Source organism: Camelina sativa, chromosome 4, assembly GCF_000633955.1.
Source record: "Camelina sativa cultivar DH55 chromosome 4, Cs, whole genome shotgun sequence".
Classification (NCBI taxonomy): domain Eukaryota; kingdom Viridiplantae; phylum Streptophyta; class Magnoliopsida; order Brassicales; family Brassicaceae; genus Camelina; species Camelina sativa.
This window is the reverse complement of record NC_025688.1, coordinates 4,338,962-4,365,134: the sequence shown is the minus strand read 5'-3', so window position 1 is coordinate 4,365,134 and position 26,173 is coordinate 4,338,962. Positions and strand designations below refer to the sequence as shown.

Genomic DNA, 26,173 nt, shown 5'->3' with positions numbered 1-26,173 from the left:
TTTCATTCTAGTTGCATTTCTGTTGCATTCATTTAGTTTCCTGTTCATTACTTTCCTTGCATTAGTTCATTACCTGCATTACTATAGTTTGATATCTGTTCTAGTTTCATTACTGCCATAATCATTCTGTTCCATTACATTTAGTATCTTGTCCATTCTGCATTTTACATTCTACAATAGGTTGTTAGTGACAAACACCCTCTATAATTGGCTTAACTTAGACAAGTATTGCACACTCTGATTGCTTGCATTCACTCATTTAGGATTGATACCTCTTATACTACAATTGCATAAGGGGAATTGAAACACCTTGCTTTCACTATTGTTCATTATCATATCATTCATTCACATTCCATTTCACACACACACAAGAAAGATACTAGTTTCATTATGCCTAAAGACAAGATTACTTTCTCTCATTATTTTTTTATGTAGTTGTCTTCTTTACTGATACTAAAAATAATAATTTTAATTCATTTGTGTCTGGTCCGAATTGAAACTAAACCAAATATCTGCTATGCATTCATATTATGTATGTTATACCAAATAAATATTTAATAAACTGTTGGAAATGTTTGAATTAGTTTATGATAACACGTAATATCACTTAACTAAATTATATCTTATTTTTTTTAAAGAAATATCATCTGGTCTGAGTAAAGGTTTATGTCAAAAAATTTCAATTTTAAAAAATTTTACGCAAATATAACCCCGCACGTACGTACGGATCCGAACCTAGTATTTACTTAATCAGACATCTATAAATTTACGCCAACTTTATAAATTTTAACGACTACCACTAGTTTTTAAATGATAATTTCTAATGAGGAATTTGAGAGGTATCTCTCCTATTGGCTATAAAATTTTTATAATCCCCTATATAATAAAACGGAAGTACATAACCTTCTTTCGTAGACAATATAATTTTTATAAGTTGGTTACAAAATAAGTTATAGATTAAATATAGGTTGGTTACAAAAAAAGATTATAGATTAATTGGTCAATTTGTGGGCTATATGAATACACTTAAAAATATCCCAAAGAATCATCTTAAAGGTAACATTCCAATGATTTATACAGTTTCCAAAATAAAAATGTTAGTATTCCATGTATTGTTAGGCATAAAAATATATTGTTAGTCGCAAAAATAAATAAAATCTTGGCAATTTATCGCACATAATCGTGATTTCCAGGATCTTATTGTGCAGTTGAAAATAAAATCTTACTTAAGCACGGGTCATATTAAAACACTTTCACCAAACATGTTCAAAAATTAAAATAAAAACAAATAACAAACATAATCATTTCTCATACATAAAATTACAAAATTAACAATATAAAACATACAAAATATGTATTTTTGCAAGTCATCATATTTAGCATATGATTTTATTGCATAATGTTTTGTCTAAAAAAACTTTCAAAAACAATCATATAAATTATATTTTATTTTAAAATATAATATAAATAAAAGAAATTTCAACTCGTGCTCTAGCACGGGTCCTAATCTAGGGGGTGTATTGAAACAATGATTTTAGAGAGATTCTATGGGATTTAGAAAATTTAGAATTTTGATAGATTTTAGGGTATTGATATGATTTATGGTAAAATTCTTTCAAATCCCACCTAAAACCATGAGATTTGGATTTCTGTATTTTTAACTAAACAAATCCTCTCAAATCCTCCAGAATCCCTAAAACTTATTAAAATCCAAATCCACAAACTGTTTTGAATAACAGTGGATTTTAAAGTAGATTTTAAAATCATCAGTTCAATAACAGTTGATTTCAGGAGACTTTTTAAAATCAATGATTGAATAACATAGAATTTGTAACAATTATACAAATCACCTAAAATATCAAGTTGAATACAACCCCCTAATTTTTCTTAAATATACCCAAATCTCTAAAATATCCTGACGACCTTTCCATGTCCATTTTCTTTTACCTTGATCAAAATTAGTGAGATTTTTAGAGGTTGAATATACATATTTTAATTTTTTTTTATCTGGTTATATTACCCAGAATGAATTTACATATTTCAATTTTTGGATCCGGTTATATTACCCGTAATTTTTGATCATTGATAGATTGATTAGTTCCTGTAAATGGTATTTTCGAATATTCTGATTATTTTGGGGTTTAAATGTTGAACGGTATTGATATAGTAGGTAGTTAATATCCGTAATACATGATCCCTTATTCTTCGTTGTGTTTTTTACTCACAGTATAATGTGGAAGTTGTTTGGATATACTTGCAAGATGTACAGGATCGGAATGAGACTGTATCCAAACAGAGAGGGTCCGTGTCCTTTTGCACTAATAATTATCTTGTTGCCTTTAAATTTTTTTTTTTTCTTCTTCTTTTTTTCTTGCGTAGGGGACAATATATGGAATCTTTGCCAAAGTTTTTTTTTATTTTCTATTTTGTACTACCTAATTAATAGTATAGATATGCAAGTTTAAACGAAACTGGTTTCTCGGGTACGGGATCATGGTTCGATAGGTGTCTATATTCCTTTGCTTAACACTTTTGATGCATTAAAAATACTATATTTTTTATCGTTTTTGTATTTGTCTCATGTTCACTATAATCATCCTTAAGTTTCTCTTCTCATTTTCTACATATTAGTCTACATATATGTCCAAACATACACAACTTCTTTGACTCGTTGCCTTGTCTCTTCTTTTCTTTTCCCATGTTTTTGGTATATATCTTGTGCATGATTTAAAACTACAATTGTTGCATTCAAACTTGTGCTCCTTAGGTCTTCAAAAAACATTTGATCAATCCTGTGACCGTGTCATGTGTATTTTGGATATTTGGCATGCAATTTAAGAAAGTAGACAATGTTATTTAGTTAACTATATATAGGACACGAGTACTCCACACTCATCATCAAGGTCTCCTTGACAAGGAAGTACCTCTGAGTTAGAGAGTTAGAGCCCATATGATTTACTAATTCGTGATCAACACAAATTAGAAAAGATTAAAACTGTCAACAAGTATACAATAATTAGCCATGGGGACCAAGCCTAAAAACATCAATTGTTCATGAAAACTTTATCGTTAATTGTTCATATAACCTTCCTATATTGTTTCTGTTGATTATGAATTTTCAATAATATAAAGTTAAACCAATGAGAAGTGAGTTGGTTATGGTCTGGTACAAAGATCACAACCAGAGAAGGATTCAAGAGTGGTTAAAGTGATGGTCAGAGTTTGTTGGTTCTGTTGTGCTCTCCCATGTGGCCATGTGTATATTTGAGACTCTCGTTCATTGTGTATGCATCTACTCTCTCTATTTCTCCTGTTTCCTGTAACACACCGCTGTAGTGAATTGTTTGTAACTCGTAGTGGAAACTTAGAATCCTTTACTTGTTTGATGATCATAGTGAAGATTCGGTTTTCCGCGTTGAAAGTTTTGTCAATTCAGTTGGTAATCGCATATTGCTTATGATATAGGTAACTTTAGCCCTTGATTCATAGTATTAAATAACACAATCGTTAAGGAGCTGTGTAGAATATGATAAGATATAGAAGTCAAGTCTTCACTACAACAGTTTTGTAGTGTCTATATTGTATCATTCTATAGAAAACAACTGCTTATCTAATTTAAAAATTTAAATGATCACTTTCGCATTGTGTTTCTTTCTTGATTTTAGTATAGACTTTAGAAAAAAGCTAGAGCCATTGGACAATTTCAAGAATATGGCAAAGCTCTCTTTCTTTACATTTGTTCCAAAACAACGCCGTACGGAATCGGAAACGACGAGAGCCTCTCGTTTCAGAGGAGAGAGAGAGAGAAAAATCTTATCTTTGCGACTGTGTTGGTGCTGTCAGCCATGGCAAAGACAGAGCCACGATCTCACTCTTCTCTCTTCGTCTGTTCTGTGTCTGCATTCAAAGAGAGTCTCTGTCAGAGACTCTGAAACGAAGCAGCGACTCTAACAAGTTCATTAGAGAAAGTGTTGTCCTGTTTTGATTTCAATGGCTTTACATTCGTGCTTAAAGACTACAGTTCCGATGTCTCCGACCACCGGATTTAATCTTTCCGGCAGTCTTATGAAGTCGGACAGTGGCTTCGCCATTCCGACGAAGTTACAGAGCATCCGAAAAGGTGATCGAGAAAGATTGAGAATCCAAGCTGTTTTCAGCTTTCCTCCTGCGTTTCTGACAAGAAACGGTCGAGCTGAGAAGCAGAAACAGCTCAAACAAGATCTTCTTGAAGCCATTGCACCACTCAAGCGTGGTGCTAAGGCCTCGCCTGATGATCAGCTTCGGATTGATCAGGTTCTTGATTTCTCTTCCTGTGGGAACCATCATTAGGGTTTTGAGAATAGTTTTGGTACACTAGAGTCTAGAGAATGTGATTGAGAAACAATTCTGAGTGACTTTTGTTTGTATGGAGACAGTTAGCACGTAAAGTGGAAGCAATTAACCCAACGAAGCAGCCTCTGAAGTCTGATTTAGTCAATGGGAAATGGGAGCTCATTTATACAACCTCTGCTTCGATTTTGCAAGCAAAGGTTAGAACATGTGTTGCTGTTCTTGTTGTTGTCTTTGTTGGTTTTTGGCTTGTTATGTCAATCTCTTTATCTCTTGAACAATGCAACAGAAACCAAGGTTCTTAAGATCAATAACAAACTACCAATCTATCAATGTCGATACACTAAAGGTGCAAAACATGGAGACTTGGCCTTTCTATAACTCGGTAAAGCTTCTAACCGCTGAATTCTCTTTCAAACTATGTTTAGAGAACATTGTTATTGCTTTCCATTGTGATTTAAACCGTTCCATTGTGGCTAACAAGGTAAGAACCTAGGAGTAAGACCAAACTTTTATCATCAGACATCAATCTAGCATTATTTTTGGAGAGTCTTTGTAAAGTGAGTCTCATATATTAGCAAACTACAATGTTTACCTAGGTAACTGGAGACTTGACACCCCTCAATACAAAGAAGGTTGCTGTGAAACTTCAAGTGTTTAAAATTCTCGGCTTTGTAAGTACACCAAAACTACTTGCTGCTATATAAGAGAAAAACTGATTAAAATACCATATGCTTCTTGTACTGATTGGTGTTTTCTGTGCAGATTCCCGTAAAAGCACCTGATTGCGCACGCGGTGAACTAGAGATTACCTATGTGGACGAGGAACTACGGTCAGTAGTGAATGATAGTTTTCATTTTCATGTATTATGAACAAATATCCAAAAGGTTTTGAGTATTGAAAGATGTTTTTGTTTTGCAGGTTATCAAGAGGTGACAAAGGCAACTTGTTTATATTGAAGATGTTTGATCCGACTTATAGAATCCCTCTCTGATTTATCGAAATGGTTCCGAGCCATCATACAAACCTTGTTCTGTCTCTCTTCATCATGTAATCTAACATAAAATCTAATAAGAGAGAATAGAAAAAAAGACGAGCTTTTTTGTAAATGTTTCAGCTTGTTCTGATCGACATTGCACTATTATGAGATAAAAAAAAAGCTCAAAACTTTGAATTGTCAAGAGAAATCAGAAAAGAACTCATGTCCCTGTGTTGGACAAGGGGTTATTCTAGGTTCTAATTTGCATCAACATGTTACAATAAAAATTTGGATTTTGTCTTCTTTCATGTTGTGTGTTTCTCTGATAAAGGACGCCGTACAAAGCTGGCGAGACACACAGACCTCTCGTTTGGGAGTTTGTCGTCAAATATAGCCCTTGCAACGATTTCTTCTTCCTTCTTCCTCGTGAAACTCTTCATTCGTTTGTTTAAAGTCTCTGATGGGTTTCATCTCTCAGCAATCTTGAACCAGAAAAGGTTCAACTTCTATTGATTACCTTCATCGAGGTAGGTAAGTTCTATTCCTAACTTGATAATGCTCATATGCATCTGTGTATTCTACCAGGATTCTGAATCTTGATTTGGTTGAATTTGTTAAATTTGGACTTGTCTTCGCCCTAATAACCAATTAGATTGACTCTAATCCTTTATACAGTAGAACCTCCATAAATTAATACTCTTTAAATTAATAATAAGATAATATTTTTTTTGGAAATGATGCATTTCGATAAAATAATAAGATAATATTTTTTTTGGAAATCCTATGTAAAAATATGGTTCCATCAATATCATAAATTAATAATCATATAAACTGATATATATATATATATATATATATATATTAAAAAAATCTAGTGAAATATGATTCTATTGTTATTTGCCTATTTTTTTTAATTTGCATTCTTATTGGAGCTCATCTCTAATTTTTTCATTGTTGTATATTCAAATTACATCCATAAATTGTAAAGAGTTATAGATACGATAATTGTTTCTTTAGTAATTGGTTTTAAAGTTACCACAATATCTTCTACGACTTCATTACTACCATGAAAGGTAATAGTAACAATTTTTTCTAAACTCTAAACTTCTAACATTTCTCATTTTTACCTAGCTAATATATTAAACAATTAACATTCATCCTATTACGATAGCCAAGAATATAAATTAAGAAATTTCTTTAAATATGTGAATGATAACAAAAGTATCTTATTTTGTAATAGAAAATTTTCAATATGAAATGAGAAAATCTCTTTATAAATTAATAAAATATTAATTTATCGATAAATTAAAACCTCTATAAATTAATAAAATTTCATGGTCCCGATCTTATTAATTTATAGAGGTTTTACCGTATATTAATGATAGTTTTTATCAAACTTCAGATGTGAGACTTTGATTGTATTTCAACAACCGATAATAAACCCCTTCTTGGACCCCCATTACTCGGGTTAACAAGAGACATGTCCGTATCCACTTTTCTAGATCCACCAGAATTTTAATTTTGGACTCTGATACCATGTTAAATTTGGGCTTGTCTTGGGCTTCTAGCTAAAAATCAATTGGCAATTATTAGATTGACCCTAAGCCTTTATATATTAATGATAATTTTTATCAAACTTTATATGTGGGACTTGGATTGTATTCCAATGGAATTGTGATCAGTTGGCTCCAATCCCAAACTATATGATGTGCATGCGGTACAGTTATATCCCAAACTATATGATGTGCATGCGGTACAACTGTACAAGAGTCACTGTAAGATTCTTATATTTTGCCTCTTCTTGGTCCCATCAAAACCTTCTCACATATTTCTTATCTTACTGTCTGATTATCATCTTTAGGGTATTAAGTTTGATCTAAGAGCTTCTTGGAGTCGTAATTTCATAATGCTTATGATATAGGTAACTTTAGCCCTTGATAGAACTCAAGTTGTCACATAACTAATGTACCCAATAGTTTTCTAGTCTCATTCTTGTATCAATTGGAACTATAACAAACAAATGGGTCTCAGTCTCATTGTGTTCTTTCTTGATTTTGGTATAGGACTAGAAAATGGGGAAGCTCATCTTTTTACATTTGTTCCAAACGACGACGTAATGAGTCGGAAACGACGAGGGCCTCTCGTTTGAGAGGGAGGTGTGGAAAAATCATATCTTTGACTTGCGGTGGTGTGTCTTGTCAACCATGGCGAAGACCGAGAAACGATCTCTCTCTCTTTTCCCTTTCTTATGTGTCTGTCTTCGAACAGAGTTTCCAACTCTTAAAACTCCATTGGAAACCAAGGAAACAGAAACCAAGGTTCTTAAGATCAATAGCCAACTACCAATCTATCAATATGGATACACTAAAGGTGCAAACCATGGAGACTTGGCCTTTCTATAACTCGGTAAGGTTTCAAACCACTGAATTCTCTTTTCGTTCCATTCACAAGTAGGTTTGAGTTGTGTTGAACCATATACGATGCTCTTTTTCTCTGTGATGTGGAAACCTATTTGATGTGATCCATTGTTATAAATGTTCAAAAGTTTGTGACTTTGTCACATATGTGTAATGATCACGTTCCATTGTGGCTGATTAGGCAAGAAAGGGGACTAATACTAAAGTTATAGCGTTTCCATCTTTGGAGAGTAATATTCCTATAGCAGAGTTTGTAAAATGAGACTCATATATGATAGCAAACTACAATGTTTTCCTAGGTAACTGGAGACTTGACACCCCTCAGTTCAAAGAAGGCTGCTGTGAAACTCCAAATGTATAAAATTCTCGGCTTTGTAAGTATACCAAAACTCTTGCTGCTATATGTGCGTGCGTCTATAAGTGAGCCTGTACTGATTGATTCATACACCGTATGCTTCTTTTACTGATTAGTGTTTGCTGTGCAGATTCCTAAAAAAGCACCTGATGATACCGCACCTGGTGAACTAGAGATTACCTATGTGGACGAGGAACTACGGTCAGTTTTCATTTCTATATGGAACAGACAACCAAAACGTTTGAATCTTTAAAGGGATGTTATTTTTACAGAATAACAAGGGGTAAAGGCAACTTGCTGTTTGTATTGAAGATGTTCGATCCCACTTATCGAATCCCTCTCTGATCGAGAAAATGGTTCCGAGTCATCATCATACATACCTTATATCTCTCTTCAAGTGTAATGTAACATAGTAATATCCAATAAGAGAGAATAAAAAGACGAGCTTCTTCTGTAAACGTTTAAATGCTAAGCAACAAAAAGCACAAAACCTTAAATGGGATAAATCTCAGCAATAAAAATAAAAATTTGGTTGTTTTTCTTCTTCCTTATTGTGTGTGTCTCTGATGAGTGGGTAGGGTATTAAGTTTGATGTAAGAACTTTCTTCGTAAATCACATAAGAAACTCAGAAGAGAGTCTCAACAAAGTAAATACATGACAAAAAGAAATGTAACATAAAAAGAAGTTTCTTCTCCAAAATTTGAGGACCTATTTGATGTTGTTTATTGCTGCTCCTCGAGATTATAATAGTGACAATTAGATCATCCTTTTGAAAGTTCAGGTTTTTGTGATTCTAGCATTTGCATCTAAACTGGTTTGTTTTTAACTCACCAACCTTGCTCCCTGTAAGGCTATTATAAAAACTTTTTTTTATGTCAACAACCAAGACTTCAATTAAGATTTTGACAACTTTTGGTCACATTCACGAGTTGTCCTGCTTTGGAATCTTAAAGGGGAATGGTGTATAGGGCCAACCACACCTCACTGTACAGATGTTGTCTGATGGACCCTCACACACATGACATAATCACACACTATTTCTATATATATAATAAATTCTTGTATCTTTCAAGTTTCAGAACAAGGTTCCTTATCACACGAGCCTCTCATCCAAGTCCAACGATCTTATTCACTCCAACCCCGCTCCACTTCTTCTTCTTCTTCTTCTTCTTCCAAACATGTCTCAGAAACCAAAGCATCTCTCTTTAGTTATGTCTTCACTTCTAATTCTTTTAGCCACTTTATTATTATCTTCGTCAGCAGAGTCCAAAACCTTCTGGGGTGATGTGAAAGCTCTCAAAGACTTGAAAAACTCAGTAGATGCCAAATCCATGAGTCCAGGCTCTTGTCTGAGTACCTGGGACTTCTCCCTCGATCCCTGCGACAATGTCTTCAGCGACACATTCACTTGCGGGCTCCGCTGCGTATCGGGTCGGGTCACTGAGCTCAGTTTTGACCAGGCCGGTTACTCCGGCTCCCTCTCTTCCTTCTCCTTCAACCTCCCTTATCTCCACACCCTCGATCTCACCGGCAACTACTTCTCCGGTCCACTCCCCGACTCACTCTCCAATCTCACCCGTCTCACCCGCCCCGCCCTCTCCAACCCCTATGTTCTTGAAAAATTAGGGTCCGATCTCTCCTCAAAAATTAGGATTTCTCATAATTATGACGAAACATAAGAAAATAAAATTTATTCTAAATACTCAAAAAAGGTTTGGATTTGACGGCCACCTCCACACATGTTGGGTCGGAGGAACTCCAAAAGAATGAAGAAGATGAGGAGCTTGAAGATGAGAGGGTGTCTCTCACTCCGGTTGTTGATGGAGATGGTGACGAAGTCGAAAGAAGTGATAAAAAAATAGAACAGTTTATTGGAAAACTCGTATAACTAGGTAGAACCATATTTGTGGGGAAAAAATTAGTATATATAGGTAAAACTATATGTCTGGGTATAAGTTGGTGATGATTGATAGCATTACAACCTCTGAGAATGTATTTTCTGCCGATAGAGTATAACAAAAATATTAAGGTATCACATTAAAGAAGTTTGTTGTAAATGGTGTATTTGTAGTTACTCATTTTGATTTTGATTCGGTGTAAATAGTGTATTTGTAGTTGACTCATTTTGATTTTGGAGAACTTGGTAAAACTTGGTAAAAGTAAGTTGATTTGTTTTGATTTTGGAGAACTTAGTAAAACTTAGTAAAAATAAGTTTTCTCGTTTTGATTTTGGAAAACTAGGTAAAACTTGGTAAAAGTAAGTTGTCTCATTTTGATTTTGGAAAACTTGGTAAAAGTAAGTTGTCTCGTTTTGATTCTGGAAAACTTGGTAAAACTTGGTAAAAGTAAGTTGTCTCGTTTTGATTTTGGAAAACTTGGTAAAAGTAAGTTGTCTTGTCTTGATTTTGGAAAATTTGGTAAAAGTAAATTAGTTTTTTAGTTCACACTTTTTAGCCACGTGTGCAAGTTTTACTTTTCTACTTTTACTTTTAGTTCACATAGTTCTACTTTTAGTTTTTTTTCAATTAAATTAGTTTTACCTAATCTTATAATTACATTTTTTAGTTTACAGTTCACTTAACTCTATTAACCTATTCTTATGAGTTTTTTATGCATTCATATGTTAAAAAACTTCAATTTCATAATTTTGTCATCCTAACTTGGTTATTATTTACAAAGTGATCTTAAAAATATAAGAAAACAATTATTTAGGCTCTTTCATAACAATTCAAAATTCACGTACTTTTAATATGAACATTCATTGTTAGTTTTTTATTTTATTAATTCTTAATTTTATTATTTTCATTCTTTAATACAGTTTTACCAGTTTTTGCCAGTTTTACAAGATAATTCAGTTTTACCAGTTAGTATAGTTTTACCAGTTTTCCCAGTATACACATCTTTTGAATGAAAAATCAAACAGTACTAGACTTTAAATTAAGTTTCATGATTATTGTGACATAAGCAATTAGTACTACATGAATCAAACACAAACATTAAAAGAATTATGAAATAACAACCATTGGAGTGCTTGAGCATGTGTGCATCTTGTTGTACCTTCTAGTCGAGAAAATCTCTGTATTTGGAATCCTACCAGCCAGTTTTATAATTTTATATCACTCTTGTCTATTATATTGTACATGCGACCTCCACACTTAAATTGTGTGTTGACTTTCTCGCAAATTATATCCTGTCAAACAAATTCAAAAAATAAATAAATTAGTAATACTACTAGTTTTACTGGTTGTACTACATTAATCAATTTTACCAGTTTTACCAATCGCGATAACTCAAAATCAAATCTAGGAGTTCATTCTAATCTCTATAATTCACTGCAATTCAACCGTAAGATCCATTTTTTATCAACTAATAGCTCATTTGATCCATATATCATGGTAAAACACCGAATTTGCTAAGGATATCAAGTCAAATCCAATCTAAATTTTAAAATTCCAAAACCTAATCTAATTCAATTATTCTTATGTTTGTTGAAGAATGCACTTGCATTATAAGGAGAGCTTGATACAACTCAAAATGTGAAGACACGGCGGTAATGGAGAGTTCCGACGAAGAATCACCGGTGGTGGAATCAACGACGTCGAGCAGCGAGCTCGCTCGATTGTTTTTTTCCACATTTTATTTTTTTTTCTTTTAATTAATTCAATATTTAAATAATAATAAATGAAATCAATGTAATCGGGTAAAATGAATTGAAGGGTAAAATCGGGTTTTCGTTTTAGCTTAAATGAAATAGGGACACGAAGACTAGAGAGGGAGATAGGAGATTATAATTTTGGTAAAGGGGACTTTTCGGGTGATTTCTCCCCGATCTCACTCAAAAACCTCTATTACCTCGACGCTAGCGATAACCGGATCTCGGGTCGGATCCCATCAACGTTACCGGAGTCTCTAGTCCAAATCTCGATGCGAAACAACTTCATCCGAGGAACCATCCCTCAAAGCTTCAAACTTTTAAGCTCTCTCCAAGTGATTGATCTTGCCCACAACAAACTCAGCGGCTCAATCCCATCTTTCATCTTCACTCATCAGTCTCTACAGCAGCTAACACTCTCCTTCAATGGCTTCACTTCTTTAGACTCACCTTACTATTCCCCCTTGAGTCTCCCCAGCGAGCTTACATCAATCGATCTCAACAACAACCGGATCCAAGGCGTGTTACCTCTGTTCTTGGGTTTATCACCAAAGCTCTCAGCTTTGTCCTTAGAGAACAACAACTTCTTTGGTATGATTCCGACACAATACGTCTTGAAAACCGTATCGTCCGGATCCGAATTCGCCCGGTTTCAGAGACTCTTGCGAGGTAGGAATTTCTTATTCGATGTCGTGCCAGCCCATAGGGGAAGCAACCCAAGCAAAGGATTGGGGTCCCAGTTTTTTTTCATTTTTTTTCTTTAGTAATTAAGGCCTTTTTTTAGTTTTATTTGATTAAGTATTTAGAAAAAATGCTCAATTTTATAGAAAATAAATAAATTTGTCCCAAAAAATGAGATTTTAGTATGAATTTGGTTTAAAAAATTTTAACTTTTGGTCTGAATCTATTAAAAATAGGTCTAAATTTTTTTTCTTTAGTATAAGAGATAAAAAAAAAATTGTTCTAAAGCCTCCAAACTAAATTATGCGTAGGGCACCCAATTATACCGGACCGGCACTACAGTACTGGGTCCTTTGATGGCTCTGAAGCCTGGCTCAGCGAACTTGCAGCTCACCGGAAACTGCTTCTCGTGGTGTCCGGCGACTTTGTTCTTCTGCCAAGGGGAAGAGCAGAGGTCTCCTAATGAATGCAGAAAGTTTAGCCGTGTTATTCCATGATTCTTCTCATTTCTTGTTTTATCCCGGTCCGGTCGAGTTGGCCTTCCTATAACTTGGTAAAGTTTCCAAAACCTGAATTTTCTATTTTTGTACCGTTTGCACAACGATAGAAATATTCCTTTAAAAATATTTATTGTAGGAGGTTCTAGATTCTTTGTTAGGCAATATTTATAGCGTAGAATATGTAGAGAATGGTTGTTGAAAAAATAAAAAATATGTAGAGAATATGTTTCGTTGTTTGTTTGAAAAAAAGATTATATCTCCAATGAGATAACAAGCTAAATAAATGCATAAATGTATACAGACTTAGCAGCTGTAATATACTACTCGACTTTAAAATTTATAGTCACTTACTTTTCGAATGTGAGTTCGATTAATAAAGATGGAGTTTGATTAACACAAGTTTATTTTGCACAACCTGTGATCAGTCATTGCATAATCGCGTATAAGATAACGTGACACGAACAATTAATATTCTCGTTAATGCAACTTCAACTTGTTTGGGTCTAATTTCTTAGGTCCATTAATGGTTTGTAATGGCAAACTATTGGCCCATTAATAGTGTCAGATGAAAATTAAAAATATCACAATTGTTTAATCAAGCACTGTGACATGAAGACACAGTATCCTTTATTCGCCGGTTATACTCATTATTTTCCGGTTTAGAGATAACACTATCTTTTTATGAATTAGAAAAATCTTTGGTTTAAAAGGGTGTAAAACATTTTGGGGTATGAAGGAGTTTACAGACTTGAATAAATGAGCTAGCTGTCAAAATATAATGAAAACATTTAGGGTATAAAGGAGTTTACAGACTTGACTTGAATAATTTATTATTGGTGCAAATTAGATATTTATTTAGACAAATATGAGCTGGATGAATTTTTTCCATTTTTTCTTTGGGAAAAAAAAAAGAAAAAATAAATAAGAAACTCTTTTATTCTTTTATTTATTCTTCAGTAGTAGTAGTACAGTAGGGGCGTGGGGTGGGGACGTTAGAAAAAGGACGACAGATAGAGAGGTACACTCCCAACAAAAACTTCTTCGTCTTCTTTGACTATCGAAAATCAAAGATCCTAACCGCCATTAAACCCTAGCTTGCTTTTTTTTTTTCCTCTATTTCTCTCACTTCTCTTCTTGCGAAAGGTGAAGATTCACATTCGCCTCTCCGCGCTGATATCTTTGTTGTTTTTTGGATTTTGTTTTGGTTTTAATTAGTTACACTCGAGAATGAGGAAGGGAGCGAAGAAGAAAGGAGGTTCGAGAGGAGGCCGTAAAGCTGGTTCTACTTTGCCGGCGAGTAAGAACGTTGATGCGGTGGTAGAGACCTCGACGCAGGGGAAAAATGAAAGTGCTTCTTCTTCACAACCGCCGGTACGGCGTAGAAAGCTTAAGAGAGGCTCGCAGACGGAACTATGGCATAAATCGTCTCCTAGAGCCAAGCGAGCCAAAGCAACCAAGGCGCAAGAAGATGAGCCTGAGTACTTCATGGAGAAGCGTCATCTGGTATTTTTTTCCTTTAGAGACTTGTTTGGATTTACTGTTTACACATATTTGACTTAAGATTACAGAGTTTGATTGATGAGAAAGGTTTAGGGTTCTTTTATCTTCATGATTAAACCTTGGTTTTTGTGGCTAATTCTTTGTAAACTGTGAATACAGTGGGACCAGCTGGAGTCACTATATGAATTCGACTGGGATTTTACAAATCTTGAAGTAAGTGGCTTCTATCATACTGTATTTAGGTTCCTTGGGAAACCAATATCGTAGAACACTCTAGTTTGTTTTGGTTAAGACGTGTTCTCCATGTAAGTTTGCTTGTGACCTGTTCAGATTCTGCATCTATCAGAAAGTTTGAAAACTTTTTGGTTCCTTTCCTGAACCAGTGCGGTTAGAGTGTAATATATTGAATGTTAATTCTGTAATAGTCGTTTTGTTGCCATTGATTTTTTTAATAGAATATTGATCTTGTATTTTTGTAGGCTCCTACAGATTAACTCTCTTTTCTTATTAGACCTGTTTCACTTGGCTTAATTTGCTTAAGAAGGTTCATATTATTAACTGGGTTGTCTTCTAACTGTTGCAGGCTGACTTAGTAGTGAACACAAAGATTCAGTTAATGGCTGAGAAGCCAATCTTCAAGAGTGACACAGATTTTGTGAAAAACAATTGCCGTCGTTTTGTGGTTATATTGCATGTTGACTGTACCTCCTCAAATGAATCAACTAGTAGTTCTGTGATTTTGGCAAGTTCCACGTCCAAGAGTTGTCAATCATCTGAGTCAAAACAGTTAGATCCTTGGATATTATTAGATGCGCTGGTCAGTGTGCTTGCAAATGAAAACCGGGTCCACTCCAAATCTTCTCTGATCGCGTTAAATGTGTTTTCTGAAACACTTTTGTTTCAAGCTCGTGTCAAATATGCTAATGTGCTGATGGCTGGGGGTGGTCACAATGCCTCCGTGATTGTCTCGAGCCCTTCTACAAATCCATTGTATTCGCCCCATCCAAGTGTGCGGATACCAGTGTTTGAACAACTTTTGCCCCAGCTTTTGCATGGCTCTTATGGGAGCACTTGGCAAGCGCATGTGGGAGGGGTTATTGGCTTAGGAACATTGGTGGGGAAAGTGAATGTTGAATCGTTAAGTTATGTTCAAGTAAAGATTAAGCGTGGTCTGGTTGAAGTTTTAGTTCCTGTTTACGCTAGTAAAGAGCCTAAAGAGACAAGTCAGGTTCTTATGCAGATTCTAGGTGTGGTTGATAATGTTGACGCTTCAAACAGTGAAGCACGTAGAAATAGCTTTCAAGATGTTATAGGATATCTTGTTAGCGGGTTATTGAATCCAAAAGCGTCCATCCCTGCAGTTTTGGCTGGCCGAACTGTAAGTGAGGTAACCGAGTTGCTTGAGCCTTCGTACCCACTCCAATGCAAGACAGTTGAACAACAGGTGCGTCACACTATTTTTTACTTGTGTATCTCTTTCTGGTCTTGTCTTCCTCTTTGTCTTTAGCTTTTTATTTATATTTACCTACAGGTTGGAACGATTGCTGCTCTGATTTTCTGCCGGGCATTGAAGTTTCTGAGCACAACTATAGCGTGGATTAATTTCCGAGTGCAAACTTATACTGATGTACCGGCGAAGATGTTTTTCATCTTATGTTTGTTCTGCAGAGCTGAGGCAACGTGAGTTCATGTTCCGCCTCTTTTGTTTATAAGCTCCATTTTAATTTACTTTCCAACATATTCTGTAGAATTGTTTTTGATTTCTCTTTTTTTTCTGATCAGTGAACCAAAAGAGGTTGAATCTGGAGATAAATATATCTGGATAGTGATTATCCTGGGTATATGCTTCAAGACCATCATGGTTTTATGGAGATGCTTGAGGATGGATTTACGGAGGATCCCATTAGTACCAACGCCGCCCACAACGCCTACTGAACGGAACGTTGCAGTTAACCCCAAAAGACGAAGAAATAATAATGCTTTAAAGCCTGAGGGGTCCAAGTCTTCTGAGGTGTCCAAGTCTGAGGAGTCCAAGTCTTCTGAGGTGTCCAAGTCTGAGGAGTCCAAGTCTTCTGAGGTGTCCAAGTCTGAGGAGTCCAAATCTGAGGAGTCCAAGTCTGAGGAGTCCAAGTCTAAATTTGAACAGCTTGCCATGTTCAGATACGCTCGGGAAAGGACAAATGTGACCAAAGTGGGAAAGCTGGTATTAGGAGATGTGATAGAACTAAAAGAAAGAAGTGAGTTCGCAATAGTTCAAGGTTTTTTGGAGAAGAGGCCAGTTTATATAAAGTGTGGGGTCAAAACTGATGAAATGCAGAATGAGGTAGATATTCTCCAGTTTGCTGATCATCACCCAAACATCCTCAGATACTTCTCTTCAGAAATTGAGAAGAAACATCCTCAGATACTTCTCTTCAGAAATTGAGAAGAATTATTTCTACTATGCTGTAGAACCGTGGTTGGGCAATCTCACACATCTCGTCAACATCTGTAAAACTAATGAAGCATCACTAGAAATTGCGTTTGGTTTTAGTTCTGCACACCCCAAAATGTGGAGAACAAATGAAGCTGCATACCCCAAATTGTGGACAGCAAATGGAGCTGCATCAATCCTATTGAGAAACCTCATCAGGTTAGACTTGTTCAAACCCGTTATCTGCAGATTTGTTGCCCAATATCTTAGATTAACGAATCTGAGCCGTCCAATTTAGGTTTTGACCCTTTCATGGTTTTCATCACTAACTTATTTTTAGTGACCGCAGACTTAATCCTACGACTATTACTTACATTTGTATCGTTTTAATTTAGGTTTCCATTGATTTATTACTTACATTTGTATCGTTTTATTTGTGAACAGAGATGTTGTTTTAGGTTTAGAGCATCTACACAGTTTAGATATAATTCATCGTGACTTGAGGCCAAAGAGTATAATGATAATTTATAATGGAAAGAGGCTCATGTCAAAAATTGATGACATGGGCGTTGCAGAAGAGTTGAATCCGGATTTCCCACCAAACGACGAGGAAGCCACTGTTGCAGGAGACATGTTTGCTTTGGGTTCTCTAATCTATTATCTTCTTTCTCGGGGTTCTGATCCCTTTAGAGCACGTAAGCCTATAAGCAACATGATGATAAACTCCTATGATAAACGTAGAGTAAATTTTCCTGATGCTCTTCACCTGATCAATTGTTTGTTGGGCCCTAAGCCTCATACTCGGTAATCTCTAATCTCAGATTCAATTTTTATCCAATCTCGATTCAGTTTTTATATGACTGATTATTCACTAATATTTATTCCTGATTTTCAATCTGCTCGCTAATCAAGTGCTTCTTCATCCTTTTTTTGGAACGATGAGAAGAAGATTGATTTCTTGCATATAAACTGATGATGATGGACTTTCCGAAAGCTATTGGACATAAAGATAGTTGGGAAGGTAAGCTCCATCGCGACTTTCTAGAGTACAACAAGAAAACCAACCCAAGGCACGACAACGCTCAAGAGAATAGCTGGATACATCATGTGAAAGAGTATAATTATTACAACTTTCCTGATTTGTTAAGGTTGATAAGAAACACTCAACATCACTACAGTACACTTCCACAAGACATCATGGTTTGCTCTCTTAACTAAATCATTTGTCCATATAAATATACTTACACTAAATTAATTGTTTTTTTTATTTCTCAGAAACTTCTTCCAGATGGGGTTTACATATACTTTGATCGTGCCTTCCCTAATTTGTTTATGGAAGTATACAAGCTGGTTAAAGAAAACAGTGAGGATGCCCTAGAGTTCAAACAATTCTTCAAAGAAATATAGTCAAGGTATGATTTCTTTGTAAGTCTTAGCATTAATTTGTTATTGGCTTCATGAAGGTTGCATTCACATTTGATGAGAGTCATGGTGCTGGAGATTGAAACTCCTCAATATAAAGTCTAAATCATGATGGTTCATAACTGCAGGTGGAAAGGAAAGGCAAATCACGATGGTTCATCACAGACTTATCTTTATTTTTAGTGACCGCGGATTTGTTTTGTTACAGACTTATTTCTAGTTATCGCAGATTTAATTTCAGAAAATAGTGGAGACAGATTTGTTTATCAGATATATTGATGGTTATGTCACAGATTTGTTGCCCAATATCTTAGATTAACGAATCTGAGCCGTCCAATTTGGGTTTTGACCCTTTCATGGTTTTCATCACAGACTTATTTTTAGTGACCGCAGATTTGTTTGATATAAGACCATCTTTAACGGTTAAGAACTTCTCATGGAGTTTTAACCATATTTTTGATAGAAATATAGCTAAATCAAATTCTAAGAAACTCATGACTGTTTAAAAAAAAAACATACTCCAATGGTAGAGTTCTTAAAACTGAAAATTTGAAAATCAAAATCATATGTACAAAATATTTTGACTCTCAAGTTAACTTGATACACACTCTCAAAACTTGTCATTTATGCAGTCGAAATTTGCATCTCACAGCTTCATCAATATATGCAGCCTGAAAATGAAAACAGTAGACAACAACACATCAATGGAAAATCAATCAACAAAGTACTTCAAAACAGAGAAATAAATCAAATTATGGTTGCACATGTTTGCATTTACTTGGTACAAGATACCAAAAATGGACAATCCATCAACAAATTACTTTGGTTCCAAGAAGACAGTGAAACAATAACAGTAAGACTGATTGCTAAGAAGATATTAGAACATAACACAAACGGCAAACCTATTCATTACAAACATTGAACAAGAACAGAGCAGAACACTAACTGATTAGACAGTAAGCATTGAAAACAAAAAGTACATAAGTAAACAAGAAACTCACATAATCTAAATAATGACAAATTCATACAAAAATTGATATGAAAAAGAGAAAGGACGATTGTTGTACCTTGTATGACCTCAGTAGAAAGTCTCTGTTTCAATATGTCTTGAATTTGTTGCAAATTCTCCAATAAACCTCAGCAAAAACAGTAGAACAGATCAAATCCATTGATCTTGTCAAAAACTCAGATTCATATTCAAACCAAAAAACCTCAAATTAGGGATCAAAAACGAAACAATCTGTCACTCAAACAAATTATTCAAACAAACAGATCAATTCTCAATTCCCACTCTGCTAACATCATAGAACCCTAATTTTACTAACATCAATTTCCAATTCGTTGAACTCTAATTTTGCTAACATAAAATCTCAATTACAAATGAAATTATAGAGATACTTAGATTTTCTTACCAGATAAAGAGACTGGAGCATCATTGAACCAAACTGTCCAATTTTAACCACTTGAATCTCCGATTTGGTGAACCGATATGGTTCTGATTTGATGAACTGAAATTGTTGATGGTGTCAGCTTCGGTGGAGATGATGAACACGACGACGAGATATAAATTTTTGACTCATATCTCCTCTCAGTTCAACGGATTATACTTTCTGGATTTGCTTTCGTTGTTGGAGCCTTCAAAAGAGAGAGAGAGAGAGAAGAGAGACGGAACCGAAGAAGAAGAAAATAATTTTTTTTATATTAAATGCATCACCCAACAATTATTGAACACGTGGACGACTCCTATGGACTCTTAAACTTCCTAGTTAAGAAGTTCTTCTTAACAATATTCCTAATTGCCCTAACCACCCTCTCTCTGGCACAACCACCAAGACATCCTCTCCCGGCAGCGTCGAGTCCGATCGGCATCTCTGGGTCACCGTTTTTTCATATCTGCTGTTCCTTTGTTCTCTTTAGTCTGTTTGTTCCTCGTTTTGGCTTCATCGGAGAACTCTTGAGATTCCAGATCTCATCTCCGCCCATGCTCCAGCTTCAACCCCCTCCCTCTCCTCCGCTTCCGGTGTCTCTCCTCTGTGAGCTTGCCCCATCGAGATCCCAGCCACCTGTTACCGTCTCTGAGAACTTTGATTGCCCCATTATCCTTGGTCCTGGTCTTTCTTACCGTCTCATCTCACTGTCAACCGCAACATCTCACCGCTCCTCGGATTTCGATCCCCTCACCAAGGCGTTTACTTGGATGCAGTTGGACGGGAGCTCTGTTTTGACGCCGGAGACGACGAAGAGTTCGACAAAGCAACCTTTATCCTCGGCATCCTCCTTTGTTCTCTTATTATTCCACTGGCCCAGGTTTATATCTCACTCTTATCTTGGAACCCTGGAGTTTAGTTTCCTTAGGAAAAACTGTGATTCATATCTGTCTTGGACGTCCCTTAGATCTGAGTATAACTTCATACCAAGTGCAAGTTGTTTTGTGTCAATTTACCCTGCTTGGTCAAGTCGAGTATCCCTCGGTAGCAGACAAATTGATGCACCTATTTGTCTTGAAAATTTATTTTGTCAAGGCCAGTCGTTTGGTTTGGTTTGGAGGATTGTTTGGTTGTGCCCTATTAGTATTCCTGAACCGCTAGTCGGACCTATGTTTTTGCCTGCATCCCTTGCACCTTTACCCTATCTATCACCAACATTTCGATTGCCTCAGTGCCAAAGTGTAACTAGGTTTGGTCTGCATTCCACTCTTCCCCACCCTAGCCAACAGCTACTAAGCTCAAGGATTCCATTAGTTCGAAGACTGCTAGGGAACCTTAAGTCGTTTTTGTTGCTAGGTTGGCTTAAGAGTCTTCAAAAAACCATGTTACCAGCAACACTAAGGGTTGAACTTTCGGATGGAGAAATTTTGATGAAAATTGGCATTATGATCCCACCACCACGGGGTGAGGATTACCTCTGTTTCATCTGCCTCCTCCCTCTACCTAGCCTATTGATTATGCTCTCCAATCTGCAATTCATCCACTTCTTGAAGTCCACTCAGTCCAGCCTGAAGATTTGTGGCATTATGACCTCTACTCAAAGAAGTACAGGTTACCACAATCTCTTCAAGGACCTTTACCCTATCTTCAGAACATTATCCCTCAGTTCCCTTTGGAACAAACTTTTTAAAAGCTCCGCTGCTTATTTTGCAAGAGCCATTGTTGATCACTTGCTGATCCAGGAAGTTGCGGAGCATATCTTCAAAGGCACTTCCACCTTGGTCCCAACAGATCTTTCAAGTCCTGCTAGCCTCCCAAAGCCTTGCATTCTCTTGGAAAACTCATGGAGCCACTATCTATCTATGCTTTGTAACCTTATTAAGCTTTGTAACTTTTTAAATCTCTCCTTGTATGAACTATCCTCTTTGAGGCCCTAAGTTTTTAATGAAACTTGTTTGACAAAAAAAAAAAAAAAAACAATATTCCTAATTTTGATTTAATTTTATTCAGATTAAACCTAAGAATTTACACTAAGAGGTCCCGATAAAGATGCTTTAAGAAGTGAGAAGAGCATGCTCATTAAGAGGTGAGATTACCTTCAATCACTTTCAAACGCAGAGAAGGACCTCTCTCATCCCACACAGTATCCCCAAACATTGCCCTAGTCGGATCGAGAAAAATGCATTCGTTTGGTTTTTGAAATAGAATAGAATAGAATACCAAAGTTGTTTATTTCATTGAGTAGAATAAGTATTTATACACATAGAAGTTGCCTATCGTAATAGAAGTGTATCTTTAGTAAATATATGATGTATATCCTAATACCCCCTTCATGTTGGTAAGTCGTAATTTCAATTCCCAAGGTGGACAATAGAAAATCAAACTGCGGTTTCGGAAGAGACTTGGTAAGCAGATCAGCCACTTGGTCATGAGTATAAATCAATTTGTCCTGAACCGCGTCCCGAACTTGATGACAGTCACGCTCAATGTGCTTAGTACGTTCGTGGAAGACGGGATTAGCAGCAATATGGATTGCCGCTTGACTATCACAGAAGAGTGGAATCAGATGATCGTGAGAAACGCCGAGAGTTGTCATAAGTGCCTTCAACCACTTTATTTCCTTGAGAGTATAGGCCATAGCATGGTACTCTGCCTCGGCAGACGAGGACGACACCATCTTCTGCTTCTTAGTCTTCCAAGAGATTGGAGAGTCACCGAGATACATGATATACGCAGAGAGAGAGCGACGCGTGCAAGGACATGCACTATGATCCGAATCACAATACGCCGTTAGAGACAAGGAACTTTCGGAGCGGAGTAAAATACCTTGAGCGGGCGACCCTTTGAGATAGGACACAAGACGGAGAGCAGCTTCCTAGTGAGCAACCAGTGGTGTCTGCATAAACTGAGATAGGATGTAAACAGCATAAGACAGATCCGGACGTGTAATCGTGAGATAAATGAAGCGACCAACAAGCCTACGATATTGCGCCAGATCATCATACTCTGGACTCTTCACTGAACCAAGATGGTGATTGAGCTCCATGGGAACGCCGAATGGTTTACAAGCGAGCATACCGGCTTCACGAATAATATCTAACGCATATTTTCGTTGAGAGAGACAAAACCCATCAGGTCCACGTGAAACTTCGAGGCCAAGAAAGTACTTCAACTTGCCAAGATCTTTCATATGAAAATTTTTGTGTAGCTGGCCCTTGAAACGGTTGATGGCAGCGAGATCATTGCCAGCAACAATTAAATCATCCACATAGATGAGAACATGAATGATGTTAGAGCCGCGCTTGAGAGAGAACAAAGAATAATCTTCATAGCTTTGAGTAAAACCAAGCCGTCAGAGCGCAGTAGACAATTTAGCAAACCAACAGCGAGGAGCCTGTTTCAGGCTATACAATGACTTGCGAAGACGACAGATCTTTGTGGGATCGTAACATTTAAATCCAGGCGGTAACTTCATGTAAACCTCTTCTTCGAGATCACCATGAAGGAAAGCGTTGTGGGCATCCATATGATGAACCTCCCAGTCTTTGGCAGCAGCAATCACTAAGAGAGAACGAACCGTGGTCATCTTGGCAACCAGAGCAAAAGTTTCTTTAAAATCAGTGCCTGGTTTTTGATGGTTACCCATAGCCACCAGACGAGCTTTGTGACGTTCAAGAGTACCATCAGAGTTAAACTTGAGTTTGTAGACCCACTTACTATTGATAGCCTTCTTTCCATGAGGCAAGTCGGTGAGGTCCCAAGTATGATTTGCTTCGAGGGCAGCAATTTATTTTTGCATGGCTTCACACCATTCTTTAATACGAACTGCATCTTTGAAGTGTGTTGGTTCTGAACTATCAAGAATGGCGGCAATAAAAGCAATGTGGTTGGCTGAAAAACCCACATCGGTTAGATAATCAGAGATAGGATACAGTACCTTACCAGAAACCGAAGACGAGGAAGTTGAAGAGGAAAGATCAGAGGTGAGAACGTGAGATTAGGAGTGTTGTGGAGGAACAACATAGTCTTTGAGCAAAATAGAAGGTAGTTTCTTCCGATGACCTTTTCCCAACAATTCAGGTAGGCCCGGAGATGCAGGTTCGGTGGAGAGAACTTGTGCCAGAGGGGGAACAGCTGGAGGTGGAGCGACAGGAACAGCAGAGTCAATATCGACCAATCCAGGAACAGGATCGACCAATCCAGGACCAAGATCGACCAATCTAGGAACAGGGTCGACCGAACCAGGAACATGATCAATCAGTGGCGGATCCACTGAAGGAGGAACAACTACATCAGGAGACTCTGCAGCCAATGGTGAAATTAATGACCCAGAAGAAGGCTGCACCGGTAAGAACCAGTCATCCTCATCAACCGCCGTGACAGGAGTCGAAACAGCAGGAAGAGGTGAATCCAAAGATGCGTAAGGAAAAACATCCTCTTGAAACTGAACATCACGACTCATTAAGATCTTTCCTGATTCAAGATCATATACGCGCCAAGCCTTTTGCCATATGGATAACCAAGAAACACACATTTGCGACTACGGGATGCAAACTTGTCTTTATTGCGAGGACGAATGTGAGCATAGCATAAGAAGGACGCTGGCCAAAGAGAACCCCATACGGTGTCTTACCATGTAACACGGCAGAAGGAGTATGGTTTATGAGAAATGTGGCTGTCAAAATAATCTCACCCCAAAACTTGACGGGAAGATTCCCTTAAAAGAAGCAAGAGCGAGCAACATTAAGGATGTGACGATGTTTTCTTTCGACACGTCCATTTTGTTGCGGAGTATCAACGCATGAGGTTTGATGTAGAATACCGTGTTCCTGAAAGTACGAAGTAAGGCACATAAATTCTGTACCATTATCACTGCGGATCGTCTTGACCCGTTTACCGAATTGACGTTCAGTCATGGCACAAAAACTGCGGATAAAATGAGAAACTTCAGACTTGGCAGACATGAGATATGTCCAAACAGAACGAGAGAAATCATCAACAATAGTAAGAAAATAGACAGCACGAGTAGTAGAAGGAGTGCGATATGGTCCCCAAATATCGCAATGAATCAAAGAAAAACATTCCATTGTTTTATTAATGCTAATAGGAAAAACCTCTCTTGTTTGTTTAGAACGAAAACAAATATCACAACTCTCAATCTTGTGTAAGTCTTGGGAAGATTAATGACATTTGGGTAAAGATAACAACACACTAGTAGAAGGATGTCCTAATCTACGATGCCACAAAGCTCCTGACGACACAGACGCGGTTGAAGCTGAGTGAGCACGAGCAGCCAAGACACCCAAAAAATAGTAAACTCCCTCACGTTCTTCCCCCGCCCCAATCAAAGTCCTCGAAAAACGGTCATGTAAGAAACACAATGTGACACTAAATATGGCAATAGATCCAGTTTGTTTAAGCAGCTTGGAGACAGAGATCAATGTGCAATCAAAATCAGGAACAAACAACACATCACGAAGCTTATATATGTTATTGAGCTGTAGCTTGCCGCATTTAGTAGCGCGGGAAGCCGTTCCATCCGGCTTGGAAACCCGTGATGGTATAATATCAAAAACGTCTTGCAGAATAGAACTATCTCCTGTCATATGGTGAGACGCTCCAGTATCAATAATAACATCAGTAAGATTAGTTTTACCCGATAACCGTTCGGACGAAGTATTAGGACGTTGTGCTTGAAGAAGAGAAATCAGATGAGAGATCTGATCATTGGCAGGAACCGATGAGGAAGACGCAACATGAGCACTGCTAACTCTTCCACGACCACGACCTATGCCGCTGTTAGACCAGCCTCCTTGTTGAACTGGTCGGGACTCAAACCGAGGCATGGTGTCCCTCATATCGGAAGAGCCACGAATGCCTCCCGCGAGTACCAATCGGGAAAGCCATGAAGCAAGAAACATTCAGTCACGTCATGACCTTGCCGACGACAGTGTGTACAAGTACGATCTCGAGGTTTATAAGTAGAGACAGCTGCAACCTGTGTAGATGATTCGGAAAGAACGGAGAATCCGATAGCGTCGGACTTGGTGGTTTCCTTGGAGCGGACGTTATCGAGATTTTGTTCTTTCCGAATGATGCGAGAGTAAACTTGATTGAAAGAAGGCAAAGGATCTTCATCGGTAAGTTTAGAACGGATATTAGCAAAACGTGGCAAATCAAGACCGAAGAGGAACTGGTGAATCTGGTCATCTTCACGCTCCTTGGCCGTGTAAGGAGCAGCTTCACATCGACATACACAACGAGATGTGTAGTTACGAAGTTCCTCCCATAACTTAGATAACTGCCCGTAGTATTGAAGAACGGATTGACCATCTTGTTTGCATAAGGCAATCTCATCTTTGATGACTTGTTTCCTAACACCATTGCCCACAGAGAAACAAACCCGAAGACTCTCCCACAACGTGGAAGCTTCAAAGATAAAAGAGACAGTAGATCTGATCTGAGGATCTATCGAGGTACGAATCCAACCGATAAT

General features: G+C 37.0%; 5 protein-coding genes and 1 long non-coding RNA gene across 6 annotated transcripts; 5 read left to right on the top strand and 1 right to left on the bottom strand.

Annotated features, from left to right (window-relative positions):
* On the top strand, window positions 3,769-5,454 carry LOC104779792 (probable plastid-lipid-associated protein 4, chloroplastic). The gene is made up of 6 exons (XM_010504179.2): window positions 3,769-4,293; window positions 4,416-4,529; window positions 4,619-4,714; window positions 4,929-5,003; window positions 5,095-5,162; window positions 5,252-5,454. Exons 1-6 carry the CDS (start codon window positions 3,991-3,993, stop codon window positions 5,322-5,324), a joined length of 729 nt encoding a protein of 242 aa, XP_010502481.1. The 5' UTR covers window positions 3,769-3,990; the 3' UTR covers window positions 5,325-5,454.
* LOC109124981 (probable plastid-lipid-associated protein 5, chloroplastic) lies at window positions 7,156-8,618 on the top strand. The gene is made up of 5 exons (XM_019244520.1): window positions 7,156-7,230; window positions 7,373-7,715; window positions 8,026-8,100; window positions 8,212-8,282; window positions 8,354-8,618. The coding sequence occupies exons 2-5, from the start codon at window positions 7,665-7,667 to the stop codon at window positions 8,424-8,426; spliced, it is 270 nt and encodes an 89-aa protein (XP_019100065.1). The 5' UTR covers window positions 7,156-7,230; window positions 7,373-7,664; the 3' UTR covers window positions 8,427-8,618.
* LOC109132436 (probable LRR receptor-like serine/threonine-protein kinase At2g23950) lies at window positions 9,261-9,970 on the top strand. The gene is made up of 2 exons (XM_019244045.1): window positions 9,261-9,660; window positions 9,795-9,970. The coding sequence occupies exons 1-2, from the start codon at window positions 9,261-9,263 to the stop codon at window positions 9,968-9,970; spliced, it is 576 nt and encodes a 191-aa protein (XP_019099590.1).
* LOC104783516 (MDIS1-interacting receptor like kinase 1-like) lies at window positions 11,636-13,050 on the top strand. The gene is made up of 3 exons (XM_019244044.1): window positions 11,636-11,703; window positions 11,799-12,403; window positions 12,727-13,050. Exons 1-3 carry the CDS (start codon window positions 11,636-11,638, stop codon window positions 12,876-12,878), a joined length of 825 nt encoding a protein of 274 aa, XP_019099589.1. The 3' UTR covers window positions 12,879-13,050.
* LOC104779791 lies at window positions 13,892-18,558 on the top strand. Its single transcript, XM_019244519.1, has 11 exons — window positions 13,892-13,933; window positions 14,131-14,418; window positions 14,575-14,628; window positions 14,999-15,859; window positions 15,947-16,095; window positions 16,198-16,774; window positions 16,812-17,047; window positions 17,273-17,632; window positions 17,741-18,028; window positions 18,104-18,240; window positions 18,379-18,558. Exons 2-9 carry the CDS (start codon window positions 14,143-14,145, stop codon window positions 17,799-17,801), a joined length of 2,574 nt encoding a protein of 857 aa, XP_019100064.1. The 5' UTR covers window positions 13,892-13,933; window positions 14,131-14,142; the 3' UTR covers window positions 17,802-18,028; window positions 18,104-18,240; window positions 18,379-18,558.
* On the bottom strand, window positions 18,688-19,950 carry LOC104779790. Its single transcript, XR_766598.1, has 2 exons — window positions 19,318-19,950; window positions 18,688-18,921 (listed from the first exon to the last, which is right to left on the bottom strand). It is a non-coding gene; the product is annotated as an uncharacterized LOC104779790 (long non-coding RNA).